The 18,181-nt window shown below is 44.2% G+C and overlaps 1 protein-coding gene and 1 long non-coding RNA gene across 3 annotated transcripts in view; one reads left to right on the forward strand and one right to left on the reverse strand.

Annotated features, from left to right (window-relative positions):
• Positions 1-1,848: 1,848 nt before the first annotated feature.
• Positions 1,849-6,969, reverse strand: LOC140001324 (uncharacterized). Of its 2 annotated transcripts, none has more exons than XR_011806445.1 (3): positions 6,402-6,969; positions 3,024-4,316; positions 1,849-1,979 (listed from the first exon to the last, which is right to left on the reverse strand). It is a non-coding gene; the product is annotated as an uncharacterized lncRNA (long non-coding RNA). The 2 variants fall into 2 exon arrangements; XR_011806446.1 differs by lacking the exon at positions 1,849-1,979 and having other exon boundaries at positions 3,051-3,187; positions 3,270-4,316.
• Positions 6,970-7,104: 135 nt separating this feature from the next.
• WDFY2 (WD repeat and FYVE domain containing 2) overlaps positions 7,105-18,181 on the forward strand; it is a 55,090-nt gene continuing 44,013 nt past the window's right edge. Inside the window, exon 1 of the mRNA XM_038173902.2 lies at positions 7,105-7,380. Within this exon, the coding sequence (XP_038029830.1) occupies positions 7,244-7,380 (137 nt within the window). The 5' untranslated portion in view covers positions 7,105-7,243. The remainder of the gene's footprint in view (positions 7,381-18,181) is intronic.

Below are 18,181 nucleotides of genomic sequence, written 5' to 3' on the forward strand. Positions count from 1 at the left end.
GGTCTTTACATGCTCTTAATTACTGCCTGTCCCTTATCCAAGGTCTTTGCATTTGAACACTTCAGGAGCACTAGCATGGCCAGTTTTTACAGTGTATCTTGCCATGGTTCAGTAAAAAAATAACTATTGCCTTGTTCCCTCCTATTACTGACAGCTGACCTAACTAACACAGCAGATGAGTTCCTTTGACCTCAGAGCATCACTTGCCCTCACATGAAATCTTTTGAGCATCTTCTTGTTGACACTGATATCTGATTTAGAGCCTCTGTGTGAAAATTTTCTTGTTATAATATGTAATATGGAGGCTATTCTGGTGCCAGTTAGCTTGAACATCAAAAGCTAAACTGAAAGTGTCAGACTTTTTTTTAGTTTGTCCCAAATGAACTTTTTTTTTTTTTTCCCTCCACTTGGACTTTTCTTATCCACTTTCAGGGGTATGAGATGCAGATTCATCAGTTCCTCAGTCTTCACGTAGGTAATTCCACTCAGTCTTTATTGAGGTAATTGTCAGATGGTATTTTTGCACAAGGAAGTCACCAAGTTACAGATGAGGACATGATTGAATAATTGGTTTTCCCCTACAAACATGTGGCCTCTTGTCTCTAGAGCATTTGCTTTTTTAAAAATAAAAAGCATTGCTCTCACTTTCACAGATTTTCTCATTAGGTGTCTGCCCTGGAATGGGCCAGTGCTTCCGCACCCACTCTTCTCCAAAGGACATCTCCCCAAAGCAGCTAAATTTGAGTTAGATATGGTTATCATTTCAAAATCCAAGTGCACTCCGTAGATTCTGACTACAGACATATGGGCCTACTACTGTGCAAGATGTCCAAGGCAATCAGATATTCCGGCTGTAATCTATCTAGAATAAAAAAGATGCTGATCGGGAATGGCCGTGAGGTAATCAGAACCAAATGCTCCACAACACCATCTGCAATAGTGCCATCTGAATCCAGCATCACTTGGATGTACGTACATGCTCACAGACTGAGAAACTCCTTGCTCCAGCGAGGGCCAGAAATGCCGGCTTACCTGCTAGCGTGGAGGTGACTCATAACATTTGCACAGAACAACACATGAACGAGTTTGATTAGATGATCTGGGATGTTTTTTTAACTCCACAAACAGCCCTATCATACTGAGTCATAAGCTGCCTCTCAGGACGTTTTTGCAGGAATACTTTTCCACTTAAAGGATGACTTTACCCACCCTGGTTCAGAAACACAAGCTTTTAAATAAATATTTTGTTACAGGTTTGAGTTGAAAAAATTTGACAGCTTTAGAGGAGGTCTACCTATTTTTTTTAAGACTCAGATGCTGGTTTTGTACAATTTGAAGCTTTCCGTGTAAATGCAGTAAGAGGTAATTTACAAAGTGGTTCAACTTCAAGAAAACTGTTCAGCTTCATAAAACTTCCTCTCAAAAACACAATAGCACTGTGGAGACCTTTTTGTACCAGAGTTCCTTGCGGGTTTTTCTGTTTGTTTTGTGGTTGTTTGTTTTTGGTTGGTCGGTTGGTGGTTTTTTTGTTTTGTTTTGTTTTGGCTTTGTAAAATATTCCACCATTCTACTTTTAACTTTCAATATTAGCAATCAAAAACAAACAAAAACGTTGGTTTTCTCAAACCAGACTTCTATATGCTCAGTATCTTGTCATCCACTGTTGGGCCACATGACTGGCCATAGAGGTAAGAAACTTGAAGAAAATAATTAAAAGACACAAGTTGTAAGAAAACGTTCTTTGATATTCCCTAGACACACTCTTAATTATACATGTCAGGAAAAAAAAAAAAGGAAATGCTTCAAAGCTTTCATACAGTTAGTGTATTATGTAAAAGAAATTTATTTACCTTTCAAGCAAGTTACACAATTTAATCTATTTTCCAAATAGAAAATATATTTATTGATGCTACTCCATGATTCTTCAACATCACAGAGGGAAGGAAGATTTAGAAAAGCAGGTTCTGAAGTCCCGAAGCCTAGAAAAATATGAGAATAATGATCTTAGAATTAGTGATCAGAGAGTTCTACTAAAAAGACAGTGAATAAAATTAGAGAGATTTTTGACAGCAAGTTGGAAGCCCAAAATGTGAGTAATACTATAGCTGGATCAGTGAGGACAAAGGAAACAGCAATAAGACTGCATACAATGCCAGAACTGCTTATGGGGCAAAATGCATGAGCCAGGAGTTCTCATTTGCAGCCCACACACTGACACAGCATCACTTTTTTGTTCTCACATGTTCACAGTCAGTTACAAAGCCAACAGCTCTTGCACAGCAGCTAGAAATTAGTGTACTTCTCAGTAAGGTTCTACAGAGTGCCATGCACAGTGCCTTGCCCATAGTTTAAAGCTATTTTTTTTTTTTCCAGAACTTCGACATATAGCAGATTGAATTTTGGATCAGTTTTTGATAGGTCCCTATTTTCTGAATGCCAACACGAAACAAGAACTAAAGGTCCTCATTTTCTGAATGCCAACATGAAGCAAAACTAATGAAATACAGAAGAAAACTGTCATAATGAGCATGTAGGGTTTATTATCAGAAATGTGATGGGCAGTGTTATTCGTTGTGTGAATGATAAATACCTGGAGCAAAATAAGGGTGCATTTTTACAAGGTTTTGTATTTTTAAGCAAGATGGACAAGTGTATTTTCCACAGAACGCTTTGGTACTCTGTGAAGTTTGCCTTTCTATATAAAGAATGGATCTATATTTGTTTCCCACATGCTTCTAAGAATGATGTAGCAACTGAAATTAAAAATATTTTTTAGTAACTATCTCATGATGGCTATCACTGCTGGCAAAACAAGGGAACTGCAAAGGAGAGTGTTTTAAGCACAAAGCTTTGCAGTTGCATAGCTCATCGAGTTTTGAAGAAATAGTAAATTCCATATACTGCAAAGTGGGAAAACATTTAATTTACCAACAAGCAGAGAAGAAAAGCATGAGAGAGGGTAAACTGCTGCTACATTCAATGGCTATTGAGAGGTGGCTCTATTTGTTGCCAAGTGTTTTTACCTTTTTAATGTGGTTATCCTTTGTGTGTACAGCCTTTTGATTTTGCATGGGTAATTGAGGAAGAGGCCTCAGAAGCTGAAATCTGGCTCACTGTCAATGGAGCACTTCTGAATCTAAGCACCAACTCGGGCAACGTGCAATTTCTCTCCCACACTGGTCCCCCTCTTGCAGAGGGAGAGCAACTCCAATCAGTTTACGAAATGGCTCAAAGGGGCACAAGTTAAATAGTTCTTAAATTTTACTCACCATAAAATAGCTTTTTCTTTATGAAGGGCTTGTTCCTGGGGATATAAATATTACTCCAATTATTGTTGAGCACTTTAGAAAAGAGGACAGTTTTTGTTAGTACCTGCAAAGATGCCAACATATTTATTGAATTGTCCCACTCCTACTGGGTGGCCCCAGTGCTTGCCAGTTTTAGCTGAAAGGTTTGCGAGATGTCACGATGCTGCCAGATCATGTCACGATCATCGTTTTGCAGAACAGTTACCTTTATGCCAAGACAGTGCTTTTGGGGCTTGGGATTACTCCTCTTGTTCTAACAAGAAGCAACAACCTTGAAGACACAAGTATCTAAAAATAGGGCTGACAGCAGAGCTGGGAGAGGTCCAGGTCCCTCCTCCCTGGGCCTCCTGCTCACCTGCATGTCCAGATCCTCTCCATGTTGCTGCAACTGTCACGCGAGAAATGATTGCCTACTTTTCAAAAGAAATTTAGTTCCTAAAACTCAGGAAAATCTCACTCCGATATACCGAAATGAGAAAACAAAACCAAAAGTCAGCAACAAGATAAAACAGAAGATGGAGCCAGAGAGCAACTTTTAAAGCGAAGTGCCAAAGATCGGGAATTGAATTTGCTCCAGCTCACAAGACTGCAGATGAGAAACCGGAGAAAGTAACCAAGACTCTGGTGTGGTACGAGGGCATGGAATTGGCTCCACTGTGCATGTACACAGTGGTTCAGAGCAGCACCCTTTCCCAGAGCTGTTCTGTCCTCACCCAGTCCGTGAAGACGTGGGCCAGTCTTATTGCTAGCAGGCAGGCAGGCTCAATCCACTCCATCCGAGTGAAAGGAGTGAAAGTCAACTCATACCAAGAAAAAAAGGCTGTGCTTCATTTACCTTGTGGCATGCCAAAAATGCAGAGTAGGAGAAGGGACACTAAGAAACAAAGATGAGGCAATATTCATTTGATAAAAGCTGCCTTTTCCAGTTTGTTTTTTTTTCAGCCCATGCTACTGGCAGATGTGTTCTTAGAAGACAGTTCAAATATTCCAAGCATACCACAGCAGTACCTGAAAAAAAAAAAGAAAAAAGAAAAAAAAAAAGAAAAAAAAAACATAATTTTTAATCCTATCATTTTTATGAAAGTTGAAAAAGAACTGAATATGCTTGCTTTGCTTGGCTTCTTGTTCAGTTACAAGGAGTCGTCCTAGAAATATTTTCAACCCATGCAATTTTCCCATAAAGCTATGATAGAAAATGAAAAAAATATATATCTGCTAATAAGTATTGGTAAGATTTATTTTCTTGATTTTTTTCCCATTATATGGGGAAACACTTTTCTAAACTACCCTAATTTTGTTTCTGCAGGTAGTCATTAAAATTGATGTCTACAGCTATTCTAGCTTGAAGTCTTTTTGTCCATTAGTTTATGTGGTTATAGGAAAATTGTTTCTCAAAAGTGAATCATTTTTGATTGGATTTTGTGTGAGAATGGTAGATCTGGGAAAACATTCAGATCTTGTTGGTAATTTCAATGCCTTTTCCACCATTATGACCACATTCTTTTAGCCTGTCGGGTACAACGCAGGAGTAAGCTCCAGGTTTCTGCCTTACTCTAAAATCCTACTTTTTCTCTGCTTTCCCTCCTCCTTTCCTCAGCTTTTCAAGCAATGTCCTTTTTCTCTCAGTCACAGCAAGACCATTATTTGTGTGCAATAATTTCCCAAGCATATTTCTCTACCTTATAAGGGAGATGAGAGCACTGACCCCAGATTTGGACACCTGCTAAAGTGATGTACCAGAGCTCAGGATTTCGTTTTCTATTATTTAAGTACCTTCCTGGTCTTGCTGAGGAAGTCACCATTAAAGATAAGCTTTAAAATAAGCCCTTACGATTTTTATCTTGACTGACTATAAGCCCACTGGAGCATCTCTTGCGTTGTGGGCTTTTTTTTTAAAACAGGTAAATCATTACCAAAGATTAGACCTTTATATAAAGCATAGATTTCATTTCAGTGTCATTATTTGATTTTGATCCAAATGCATGCCCCTGGCATCCGAGCTGTTGCTGCCTGTGAAACCTGCATTCAACGGGTGCACCTGAACTATGTCATAGCCACCAATTGGAGTTTCTTGTGCACCTTTTTAGAAACAGGATTGTTAAATAAAATGTCCATCTAGGACTGTTTTTAGTGTTTTCCTCCAGAAGGGCTGTGTATTAAATGTTTAAAGATAAAGGAGAGGCAAGGGAAATAATGTCTCAATAGGCAATTGCTGAAAAAAATAAATAAATAAATAAATAAAAATAACAGGTAATTTGAGGGATGCATAGGACTACTCCTGGTCCCGTAACCCATACCTTATTAAGATACTCATTTCCCCCTTACTCATTTTCTTGAAGGTCTGTTTGGCAAATAGTATTCTACATCTCCCTAGAGCCTGCAGTATGTTGCCTCCAGCATACTTTCAGACCATGTTTATCTATGAATAGTGCACAGTGCCAAATCCTGAATGTAAACAAACTGCAAAGACGGCAGCCCTTGCCAGATTTCTTCAGACTTTAGTTTTCCAAGACATTTTAAGGTATACATCCATTCTGAAAACTGTCAAGTGTATCAATGTCTTCAGAGAATATTTCATACATTGCATAGCAATGCAAGGTTTTCCAGCTGTAGGTCTAGCCGAGGATTGCAGGGTCATCTGTAGCTGTAAGAGGGCTGGTTTCCATCTTTGGTTCTCTAGTAGCAATTCCCTTCTAAGAACTGCGAGAATGGGATGTTATCTAATGTGATCATACATCCCCTGGGAAACAGCTTGAGATTGCAGATGCATTTCCTACAAGCCATTATCTCTTGCTGACCAGACACTTCCCTCCACAGTACACTTGTGAACTTCAAATAGTTCAGTCAAGTAGAGCTTAAACGCCTTGCTGTGGTCCTGCCGACCTCCAGACCCTGTTTGTTTAGCATAATATGGTCAGTTTACTAAGCACTATCTGGAGTTTAGCTTTCACTTCCACAAGTGACAGTCACAAATTGCACAACAAATATAGCCCTATCTGCTAAACTCATAAGCCTCCTCAATTTCTCTGCTGATGGGAAGGAGCCCTATTATTTATTTATTTATTTTCAGAGAACTGCTGCTCCTCATCTTACCATGGGTTAAGTTTGAAGTTACACTTGAAGTAACGCCTTCCAGGCTGCAAATCACTTCTGCGATGTAGGACAACTGTTCAGATACCTACAGTTGTTTTCCAGAGTTCTCCAGATGGATTATGAAAGATTGTCTTTGGCACACACTTCAAGAGAAAGCGTGTTAGTTTTTTTGTTTGTTTGTTTTGCTGACTTTAGCACAGAGCTTTGGGCACGTTACCTGCCCTTCTCAGACCTCAATGTACCCACCAGGAAAAGTAAGGAAAAAGCAGAATCTCACTGAAAAACAGCTGCTGGAGCCCCATTGCATTTCCCTTAAAAATTCACCAGGAGAGAGTTTGTAACCTAAATACAGACAAGCCTTGAAGCGAAGAGCTTCGCAACCAGCCGGCCACCGTGTGGTGATCGGGCAGGGGGGGGGGCTGCTCTCCGGCACCCGGACCCGCACTCCCTCTCGGCAAAGCAGCCATCTACACCCGTTTTTTAACCACCATGACCTGCTTAAGGCCTCCCTTTAGCAGCCCGGCTCCTCCGAGCAGGTTAACCCTCCCCGCAGCGCCCGGGCAGCCCGGCCGCCGGGACACCCCTGGGGGCGCTGCGAGATGGCGACGCCTCCGGCCGCCATTTCCCCCCTCAGCCCCCCGCAGCGCCCGGCCCGGCCCAGGGGGGCGGCCCGGCTCGGCTCGGGGGCGGTGCCGCCTCCTCCTCGGTTCCTGCTTCCCGGGGAGCCCGGGGGATGAGCGACAGAGCCCGGCACCGTGCACCGAGTCCCTCCTTCTCCTCCTCCTCCTCGGTGCGGCCGCCTCCCCTCGCCGCAGCCTCCCCTCGCCGCAGCGGCGGTGCCCATGGCGGCGGAGCCGCAGCCCAAGGCGCTGACCCGCAAGCCCCTCCTGCTCAACAAGGTGGAGGGCTCGCAGGAGGTGGTGAACATGGCAGCGATCGTGCCCAAGGAGGACGGGGTCATCAGCGTCTCCGAGGACAGGTAGCGGGAAGGGGCAGCCGGGCGCTGGCTCCCCCGGAGCAGCCGGGGGTGTAGGAGGGCGGTGGTGGTGGTGGTGCCACCCTGCTGGTCCTGCTGGTGGTGGTCCTGGTGATGGTGGTGGTCTTGGTGGTCCTGGTCCTGCTGATGGTGGTCCAGGTGCTGTGGTGAGGGTGCTGGGGGTGCCGCAGGGATCCTTCCTGACCTTGCCCGCAGGTTTGTGGCGCTGCTGGCCAAGGCAGTGTTCCTTCCCCTCTCCCCCCTCTCCCAAGTGTTTCTGGGTGGTTGTTTAAAAATGCCCTTTAAAAATCGTGCTGATAAGATCTCAGAGTTCGGTCCCGTGCTGTGGAGGGACCAAGGAGCAGGATGTTTTTGGCCCGTCAGCTGTGCAGTGTGGGGTGGACGCATGGCTGGCGCTGCCCTGCAAGAGCCCGAGCGTCGTGCAGCCTTCCCGCTGAAGTTTTCACACCAGGTTGTGAAGGTTCCTTTAAATCTCAGTTTTCCTGCACCATCCATCCATAATTATCTTAAACAGAATTAATTTACAGCTCAGGTGCACGTAACCCGCGTCCCCAGCTGTCTGCTCAAAGGGCAAACACTGGCCAACACGTGAATATGTCGCGGTTCTCAAGGGTTTTTGGGGGGACTGTTTCTCTTGGATACCCGTTATCCTGTTCAGTGTCTGCTTTTATTTCTCTCTCAGCTATCCTGAAAACTGTGAGTATTTCTTTCATCCTGTCATTGTCCTCACTGTGCGTTAGTTTCCAGCTAGTTGTCAGGCATGTGAACCGTGTAAATCCAAGATGATTTAAGTTCATCTAAGCCGTGGTCTCCAAGTGAGCTGTCGTGCCTCATAGCGAGAAGAAAAGAGCTGCTTCAAACAAGTACACTGTAGAAGAGACTTTAAACGGAGTTTTAAAGTGCTACATGGCCGTGTTTTTATTTTATTTATGTTTTTAGTTGACTGTTGTGAAACTGAATAGCGCTTACTCAGCTAATTCTTTTTATCAGTAAGAAAGTATTCCTGATATTAATTTGCTCTCGTATGGGTCTCTCTCAACCTCTGTCTCTCCCCCCCACAGCACAAAACAATTAGTGTCTAGCTTCTGCTATTTTAGCAGGTATGAATTGCTGAGAGTAGGTGGGTGCTGCAAATCAATACTTCTTGGTAGAGAAAGGGATTGGTGACGTGTTTGCTTCACTAATAACTGAGATGTTAGGTTCAACAAAACAGCGGTGAAGCAGAGCTCAGAGGTTTCTCACTCAACAACTTGCTAGTTCAACAGCAGCACCCTCTCTCCTGTCCCAGCACTAACCTTTAACATAGGACCCTAATTTATGTCCGTCCTGCTTGCTGCTGCAGCTGGAGAAAGAAATCTGCTGCTAGGTGTCTAAAGGTGATACGGGGTAGCTCAAAGGAAACAAGAAGTATTGTGTTAAGTCCAGGGGCTCAGAGTTCATTCTCTGTATAAAGGCATTTATGAGGTAACCTCCTTGCTCATGGGCTGGTTTGTGGCATATGTGAGGTGCTATAAGCTATGATCTTGCCTTTTATTTCTTAAGGCATGAAGATGTTAATTGATGCCTTTTCCTTGCATTTTCCATCTGCATTTCTATTGTGATTAGAGGATTCAGGGGCCAAAACTTATTTGGAAGGCCTAGCAGGTTGGAATTCAATCTTGAAGGCTTCCCAATACTTGGGGTTGGTGAAAAGTTTACCAGCCTCTCAGTACCTGTGCCTTATGATCAGGCTTTTGCAGATCCTTCCTGTTTGGACCTGCCTCCTGGTGTTAGTGTTGAGGTTGTTGTTTAATGGCCTTGGAATGTGGAGGGCTTTGAGAGATTCCTGGAAACTGCAAAGGGTGGTTATGGAGATGTTATCTGTCTCTTTACTTGGGGAAATAAGGGAGTTTTGGCTGAGTTTACCAGCCTGGGATATGTTGGTCATATGAGAGAGATGCTCTGAAACTTTTGCAGAGGACTTTAGCTGGAAGGACTTGCTGTTCCCAGCATGTGCTTTGGACTGGGGAGCTCATCTGGAAAGAGAAGGCAATTCCCTGTTGTCTCGCTAGCTAATAGCTGAGCGTATCGAAGCTGAAGTTGCTGGTAGTCTTTTAACATCACAAGTTTTAACACAACACGTAGGCATCGCTTTGCAGTTTTCTTTACTGTGTTATATGGCCCTATAGCTGTAAATCCTTCAAAGCAGGAGCTTGGCCTCCAGTCTGTATTTCGTGTGACACCAGTGGTTTTATCTGGTTTTAAAAGACTGCGGAAGTGGTTCCAGCTGTAGCTTGCAGACATAGCCACGCATTATGTAGCCCTGAATTGTTTGTGCTTACAGCACACACACACACACATATTTTCAGGAATAAAATGAAAACTTAGTAATAAAGAAAATGAAAACTAAGTAATAAACCAGAGTATGGTTGTTCCTCATAAAGAAGGGCATAGGTGGGAAAGAAGGAACCTCAGGAGGGTTTACGTATTTAATTAAGACTATCTAAATTATACATAACCTACAGGGTTAGAGTTTGTTTTCAGTGTGCATATCCTCTACATACTTTCTCTTCTGAACCCTACTCAGAATCACAGTAGTTGAACAGCGTGCATCGTCTCCTAATCTTAATTGTTTTAGCTGATTCCTTGTTAGGGCAAAGTAGACCGAGCCAGTATCAGGACAGCAGGCATACATTGGGAAGGACAAGATGTAATTTTATTTTCTGTTTTCCTTCTAAGGGAAAGGGATGCACCTGTCTAGGCAGGTGAAGGTTAAAGGAGTGGCGGCATTTGTTGTCCAAGAATGTACGTACCTGATGCAGTAGGGCTGTAAGAAAGAGATTATTAGCTTTCATGCATGCTCTTTTCCTTGGCAGTGAAGGGGTGGAATTAGCAGGCACGTACATCAAACGTGTAGAGTCTTGAGGGATCCAGAGCACTGAACACACTGGGTTCTACACGGGGAGCTAAAATGGGATTTTCCTAATGTGCACAGCTGGCCCTAGGCTATCGTTGGCTTCCTATGTAAAAAGCATGCGCCACCATTTCAAAATTGCTGAGTGGCCTCGTCTTTTGTTGACTTCAGAGGGAGATGTGGGTGTTGGGCACTTCTGAAAAGTAGGTCACCGGCGTGTCAAGTTCAGGCACATCCACGCAGCGCTCCGGAGAAGATTTAGTATCGCTAATCTCACCTGAGCGTGGCGATACGGTGGGAGCAGTGTACTGACTCACCCAGCTTTCAGCACGAACAAGTCCCTTTGGCATTGGCACGCTTCTGTATTTCCCACGAGTGGGAAATATCTCATTTCGCCAGTGATGTGAGTGCTATTTCAGCTGGGTGCCCGATGTGCTGAGCTGGTGTCACCATGAACTGGCAGGAGGTGGCTGGGTGTCGTGGTGGTAATCCTGAGTTTTCCTTCTTTTTTCTTTTGGTACCACTTGCTATATTGTAGGAGAGGAAACCTTAGATATCTGCTGGTGCAGACAACTTCCCTGATAATTGATAACTCTGGTCTGTGCCCTACTTTAGGTGGGACTTCTGTGCTAGCTTCCATGCGACAGACCTTTAAAATGTCAGTGTTGCAGTCAAGAACTGTTTCCCTTAAAGTATTAAAAAACCTTCGTAGCCTGCAACTGAAAGCTGTCAAAATTCTTCGGGATTCTTTTAAAAAAAACAAAACCCAGGCACTCTTGCCTCCTAGAAGGAGACAAAATCCAGGAGGAAAATTTATGCCACAGGAAATAGTTCTGTATTTTTAAATAAGGGAAGAGAAACCTTTGCCGTCTGCACTACCCTTTATCATCTGAAGTTCCTTCTGTGCTGGGATGTCTTGGCTTCTTTGTAGGGATCGCTGTGCAGACACAAGTGGCAGTGAGCCCAGGCTGTTTGTCATGTGCGTTCATATTAGTGGCTTTGTCTCACGTGGAGAAAACGGTACAGAACTTGTCCTGCTAGGTTTGTTTTACAGTTTGTGGTTTCTAAACGCAGATGCACGCTTAAGCTGTTCTGGACGAGCTAACCAGCATTGTTTGTAGGGGTAGCAAAGGTGAACGACAGCCCGGAGTTATAGTTTGTGCCCAGGTGAGGTGGGATTCATCACACTGTCCTGCACCCAGGCAGGAATTAAGGAACTGCAGGCTCCTGGTAAGCTCTCCAAATTTCCCTTCTGCGCTGGAGCAATGCAGAGCGATTGCTTTGCAGGGCAGTGGTTGCAGAATGGGTTTATCGTGCTCATCTCAGCGCAGGGTTATGCCCCCGACAGCAGCTCTGCCTGGCGTGTGGCTGTTGGCTTGCAGCAGAAGTGCAGGTGGTGTGAGGAGGGATTCTGCTGGGGGCTGTTTGTGTGTCTCTCAGTCCAAGCCCGTCGGTTTCACACCCAGGTTAGTGCAGTACAAACAGTAGCACACAAGTTTGGACGTTCTTCATAGGTGCAAAAAGACTTGTTCTTTAAATTTTGATTAAAATCATCAGGCGCAAATAAGATTGTTGAGAGGAAATGGAGGAACCCTGCAAAAACGGTGTCAAAGTTTGAGGCCTGTTGTTGCAGATGCGAACTTGTTTGCTCAGACTGATTTTTTTTGTCAGCTATTTGGACGCGTTGCAACTGGACGGCTGCGTTTGGACTAAAGCTCGGGGCGGAGGTTAGTGCTGGCTGCTCCAGTGGATGCTGGCAGGGCGCGTAAGAGAAGACAGGAGGCCCAAAAGCTCATGGAATCCGAACTGGTTCCAGATGTTGAAGAGCGTCTGTTCCTGAGTTAACTAACATGTATCCCGTGGAGATGCCAAAACCCGGGGACTAGAACATAAAATGTTTCGCTGAGCACTTGCTGGGGGATGAGGAACTCTGCTTAGGAACTTGTAGGGTCCTGGGTGACCTTGCGATGCACTTTGTGCCACTGGCACATAACTTGTTGGAGGCTGGCAAAGCTTGTATGTACCTTGCCTTACGATGCTCTCCTCTGGGCATCATTTAAAGATTTAAAGCACAAGGATTCCCTCTTGTTTTTCTGACATGAGCTCTCCGGCTACTGCAAGCTCATGTAGGTCAGTGCACAAATTGCTGCAGCTCCTGCAGCTGTGTGAAGTTCAGGCCTCAACTGCAAGGTGGCAGCTGCAAAAACGTGATATGAAAGCATGGCTTGGACCACAACTCCTGCAAACCCAGTGTCTGTGCTGTGGTTGGGCATCAAAATACAGCGGGAGATCAGGCACTTGAGCATTTAGAGTCGGAGATGTGGTGGTTTTTAATCCCCTTTCTGATTTAAAGATTATCCTTTATAGAAGAAGTGTAATGTGTGTTTCATATCGGAAAAGCTCTGTTTGAAATAGAGAGCTGCCTAATACACCTGCCTTTTGCCTGGCGGCAGCCTAATTTTCTGCCGCTTGCTGCACAGTGCTCTGCAAGTTCTGGGATGGCACATCCATCTCCCACATTAACTGGGGTTTGTTTTTCTTCTTGTCTTCCCTGACCCCAGCTTAATTTCACCGGCATCTCTTTACGCAGATCTCTCATCGCCACATCTCCCATCCGTCAGGCTTCGCTGTGTGGCTCGGTGACCTTCCCCTGCACTTGCTCCAGCTCCGCAGCCGAACAATGCCCCTTGCAGAGAGGGGACAGCACAATGCCACCTCTGTGCGCCCTGAGCCCTTGGCAGAAACACAAATGGGCGTTACGGAGTGGCTGTGCAGCACGGGGCTGGCATATAACTCAAAAGGGACTCTTGCAGAAAACCTGCTGGTTTTTCTCCTAAAGCTGAAGATGTTTAGAGGAGACAGTGATGCTGCAGTGTTAAACAACTGCAATACCATAAAATAAATGCATTGCAATGGTTTTGAAGCTAGCAGGCTACTGTGGTAAGGTTGGCTTTTCATCGAAGCTCAGTTAGCAGATAGAAGCTCTCAAATATTGTATGAAGTTGTGGCACCTTAAAAATATGTCAATAGCTTGTCTGGCCTGCCCGGAAGGATTTGGGTTGTTGAGGCAGACTCCTCTTTTCTTTCCCTCTCTCCAGCTGCACTGGTTTCTACAAGCTGTGTGTTGCCTGTGATCTGTGTGCAGCAGCTGCCATGTACATGATAATGTATGCAGGAAAACTGCTGCAAAGTAGTGCAGGAGTGCTTCCAAAAACCTCCTGTCCCTTGTTTTGCAGAATGCCACTTGCAACGGTCTGAAGTCAGAACATGCTTGGTGTCTCGGAGAACAAATGGGGAGGAGAATACGGGACAGCGTAATGCACTGCTCCTGTGCTAGGAAGCTTTGAAAGCTTCATACACAATGGAGAGTGCCCCAAGGAGAGAAGCTGGCTTTTGCACACACATCCTCTGTACATCACTGCGTTCTGTGCACCGTAGCCTCTTGGATGTTGAAGGGCCATTCGCATAAAAACTCTCCAGAAGCTGCGTTTTAATTGCCTTGCCCGTGGTTCTTCCATCACACACCTGCCAAATACGGGTGGCTTTATGTAAAATGCTGCAGCTATCTACATGATCTCGCAGTAATCCCTACTGTAAGCTCTTGCAAAACAGGAGTGAGAAAGAAAACAGCTGTTTCCCTTCTGCATGTGGTTCGGGGGAGTGATGGATGCAGCCCCGGTGCTGTAGGATGCAGCAGGCTGGGATGGTGGTGGGCACAGCCTCGAGTGGTGGCAGGCAGGCTGCTCAGCTGAGCTTCATCCCACGTGGGTCACTTTAGCAAAGAGAAAATACAATGGCCTTCTTTATCCTTTCATGAGGTGAGGTATCAAATGCTGTAAGTGTTATCCAAGGTTGGGTGAGTGGCTGGAGCAAGCCTGGAGAATGGGAAGAACAATTACGTGAAAAGAGAAGCAGGCGAGGGTGAGTTTGCCAGGCAGCCCTCCAGGGAGGGAGCTTTGCATAATCACATAACCATATGCATCTCCTAGGACCCTTGTGTGTCATAGCCTCTGTGCCTAATGACTTGAAACTGCAAATAAATAATGGTCAAAATGAATATCTGTGTATCAGAAAGTGGATAATAAGCTTTGAACATTAGACTGCGCTGAAATTTTGTAGAGTCAAAATACAGCCTTTATCCTCATTAAAGGGAGAACAGTTGTGGGGGCTGGGTTTAAAAAAAAAAAAAGTGGTGTTTTAATTTTTCTCTTAGTCAGGCTGCAGGAAATACTGTTGTGTAACTAACCTTGGCCAGACTTTGAACATATGGGCTTTGCTCATCATACCATGTGTATTCTCCATCTAAATCAAGTTTTTCAGGGAACTCTTAAGGTTTTGAGCACTGAATCTAAGGCAATGCCAAAGCACAGTCCTGGGTAGAAGAGCATGGCTGTTCCACTGCCAAGTTAACTTCAGATCAAACTTCTCAGTAGTCTTTTATTCTTCAAGTTCTGCATCGTTCCGTCTTACTGTGAGGTAAAGATCAATGATCCTAGCAGGTTTTTGAAATAACAGGGGTGGTCGATCAACCCCACAAGGCAATGCTTTTGACCTTTACCAGCCTGTAGCAGCAGTTTCCTTCATGCCGAGTCCTGCCGAGAGAAATCTGAGAAAAGGCTGTCCTAATGTGAATTGGCCTATTTTGCCACCAGGTTGGATTCTCTGGATTCAGATGATGGAGCAAATGCATTGCGCTGTCTCGAAGGGGCACAGAAGGAAGATCCATCCCTGTGTTTAAAATGTGATAGATAATGAGATTTTGCACCTCCAGCAGTGAGTACAAATTTGATGAATTTACCTTCAGCTACAAATTCCCTTAAAATAGCAAATAAAGGCTTAATTGTATTTTTAAGCAGGCAGTGCATCTGCCTTGTGGAGTACTTTAGGGTCTTAAAGTAAACAGCTTTTCTGCTTTTGAAGGTTTAGTAAGGTCTCATCATGAGTTGGTGCTAAAGCTTTTACTTAGCTTTAAAGGTAATAAGGTAGAGTAAACACACAATTACGTTGATGTTAACTAGTGTATGCCAGCAGATGAGTGATGAGAGAAAGCTCTGGTATTGCTTCAGGATACCAACAGTGGGGCATATCCTCTGTGTGCAAGGATTTCAAGATTTCGAGATACAGGTACCAGCGGTCTCCTACTTCCACACTACTTAGCTTATCCATGGCTTGTAGGGTTTTTTGTTTAAAAAATCTATATATATTTGGGCAGTGATTAAGAGAAGAAATGGGTATGTTTGTTGCGATGCATGATACGATGAAGCAGGAAAACACTGAAATTCATCTGCTATGATGCTTTCCTTTGGGTTGCTGCTCAGCCTTTCTGAAGCAGCACAGCAAGGCTTATCATACGGATGTCCTCTGATTTGCTTGCTTCTCTGACAATGTACACATCGAGGTTTCTTTCTATACAGATTCTGGCTGAATATATTGTCAGACTCAATATATTATCTGTAAGGTATTTGCCTATCTGTGTTCTTTCTAGGCCTGTTTATTATTCAGAGATCTAGAAGGGATTGCCTGGTTATATCATCGAGTTGCCTCTTATCTCAGAAAACCACGTAAAGTAATCTCTTCTAATAGATGGGTCCTTATTAAGTATTTTGCCCCCTTTATGTGTGTTGGAAACCTGAGGAATTTCAGCGCTGTGAAACTGGAAATGATGGCTTACATTTTATTTGTCGGTAGTTGGCACCCATTTCATTTATGTGCTGAATTAACTTTAAATATTTCTTCTTGGTTCTTAGTGTTATTAAGCAGTGTCTTCACATTTTGTTACTCCATCCCTGCTTCTGTGTTTGACAAAGGGTCAGCTTGGTTCCCCCTTCATGTTGCTAGAGCAGATGTAGGCTACAGCAGCATCCAAAGAGTGGCTCAAAAATTGATGTTGTGAAAGCCTCTTGTTCTACAGCAGCACGTGCAGAGGATAGTTTTGCACGCACAATATAGTAAAAATCTAGTAAAAATCACCCACAGCATTTTTTTGGGGGGAGGGGTTCTCCTCATGGTGTCTTGGTTGGCATTACGAGTCATGTCGTTCACTCCCCAGCTATTTCAGCAGCTCCAGCCCCAATAACCTCCTGTCAAAGGCTGACCACACTTTCACAATTGCCAGATGACCAGTAGGAAGTCTTGGGCTTGGACGTGTAGTCCCTGGGGCCACTTTTGTCCCTCTGGATCCCTTCAGGATCGCCTCAGCAGCCAGCGGCCCCCCTGAGGCCTACTTTCTGCAGGCCGGCAGCTGAGGGGGAGGTGGCAGGGCCTTCTTCAAAGAGTCTGGCATTTGGCTTTCAGAGCTGAATGACTGCTTTTAATAAGCCGTTATGACAATTGTTGTTGTTTGTTTTGTTAGTTTGGTTGGTTTTAATCAGTTTCTGCTTGTGCTAAAAAGCCATGGGGAGGAGGAATAAACCAGCTCTATAGTAATCGTGCTGAGGGAGAGGGATGAAAAAATAACGTATCTGTCAAGTCAGAATGGACACCTTTGGCTTTATTGTACCCTCAGCTAGGGCTAAAGTTATTTAATGACTGGAATTAAAAAGTTGATACTTCTTGCTTCAGGGAAATGATGCATTTTATTCTCTGCCACAGAGCCCTATTTTATGTTCCACCCGGTCAGTCTGTCTGAATGATAAAGCTCCAAAAGTGTGTGTTAGGTCCACCAGAGCCTTGCCCCACCTGTGCTGTGTGCTGCCTTAACAGTTAAGGCTTTTAGCACTGTCTGAAGGGCAAAAGTCTGTCTAATGGCACATCGTTTTTCTAGGTTGCATTGCATCCGAAGTCAGGAGTAATAGGGGTTTTGAAATTGTATTAGCTGCCATTACCAGCTAAGAATAGACATATGCTGGATTTCTTCAGGCAGGAGGGAGCAGGGGAAGCAGTTAGCTTCAGCATATCAGCTCTGATGCGTGGTAGACCACTGTAATTGGCACAGTATGTTATGTAGAAGGGGCTGGTTACACAACATATAGACACTAATCCATTTCCTAAGAAGAGCGCAGGCTCTTCCCTTCAGGAAATGAATCAGACTTCATAAACAAATCTCTTCTCGCTGACTTCTGCAACTGCCAGTAAATGAACGGGAATAGTTGAATCTGTTACCATGCTTCCAAAATACCAGCTAGCAAATAGCTCTGTCAGGCTTCAGCAGGGACATCGGCTCAGTCTCATACAAAAAACTTACTGAGCTACATCCTTCAGGTTCTTATTCATGTTGTTGTTACATTTATTTGTAGCCAAAAAGCAAAAACACTAAAAAAATGTAGAGAACTTGTGGTGCTTGGAGTCCCGCAGCAGCTGAAGCTGTAAAGCACGGGCAGATGAGGAGCCCTGTTGAGTGCAATGAGCCATTGCAGGCATGGTTTCTCCAGGCTGCACAGATGGGCATGTTGCTTTGGGAGGCATCAGTGGGGCTCTGACACTGATGTTTGGCACCTTATCTTCCCCTTTCTGTGCTCTTTCCTCCCTGTAGTTGCTTTCATGATGAGGGAGCACAAGACCAGCAGGAAGGTAGGAAATCCCACAGTAGCTTGTACCACTAATTCTGTTCCAAAATCTTAATTTTGGAGTAGGAGATTAAAAGGAAAGATGGGGGTTTTCTGTTCTAACCAGAAATTCTGTGAGTACTGGTTGACCTGGTACTTAAGTTTCCAGTCATTAATTATTTTTTTTTTTCTCAAATGCTGTGGCTGACCCATATTAGATACCAGAGAAAGCAGTAGGGAAAGAGTAATGAATGTGCTGATTGTTTTAAGAAAATACATGCTGTAATGCTTGGAAATGCATCAAATTTATCTGAATTCTGAAAGGTCCTCTATTATTTGGGTTGTTTTGACACCTCCTTTCTTTCTTCCCAAATAGGTTCTTCGGTAGATAACAGGTGAGCTTGGT

The sequence above is a fragment of the Anas platyrhynchos genome, chromosome 1 (genome assembly GCF_047663525.1).
Source record: "Anas platyrhynchos isolate ZD024472 breed Pekin duck chromosome 1, IASCAAS_PekinDuck_T2T, whole genome shotgun sequence".
NCBI lineage: Eukaryota > Metazoa > Chordata > Aves > Anseriformes > Anatidae > Anas > Anas platyrhynchos.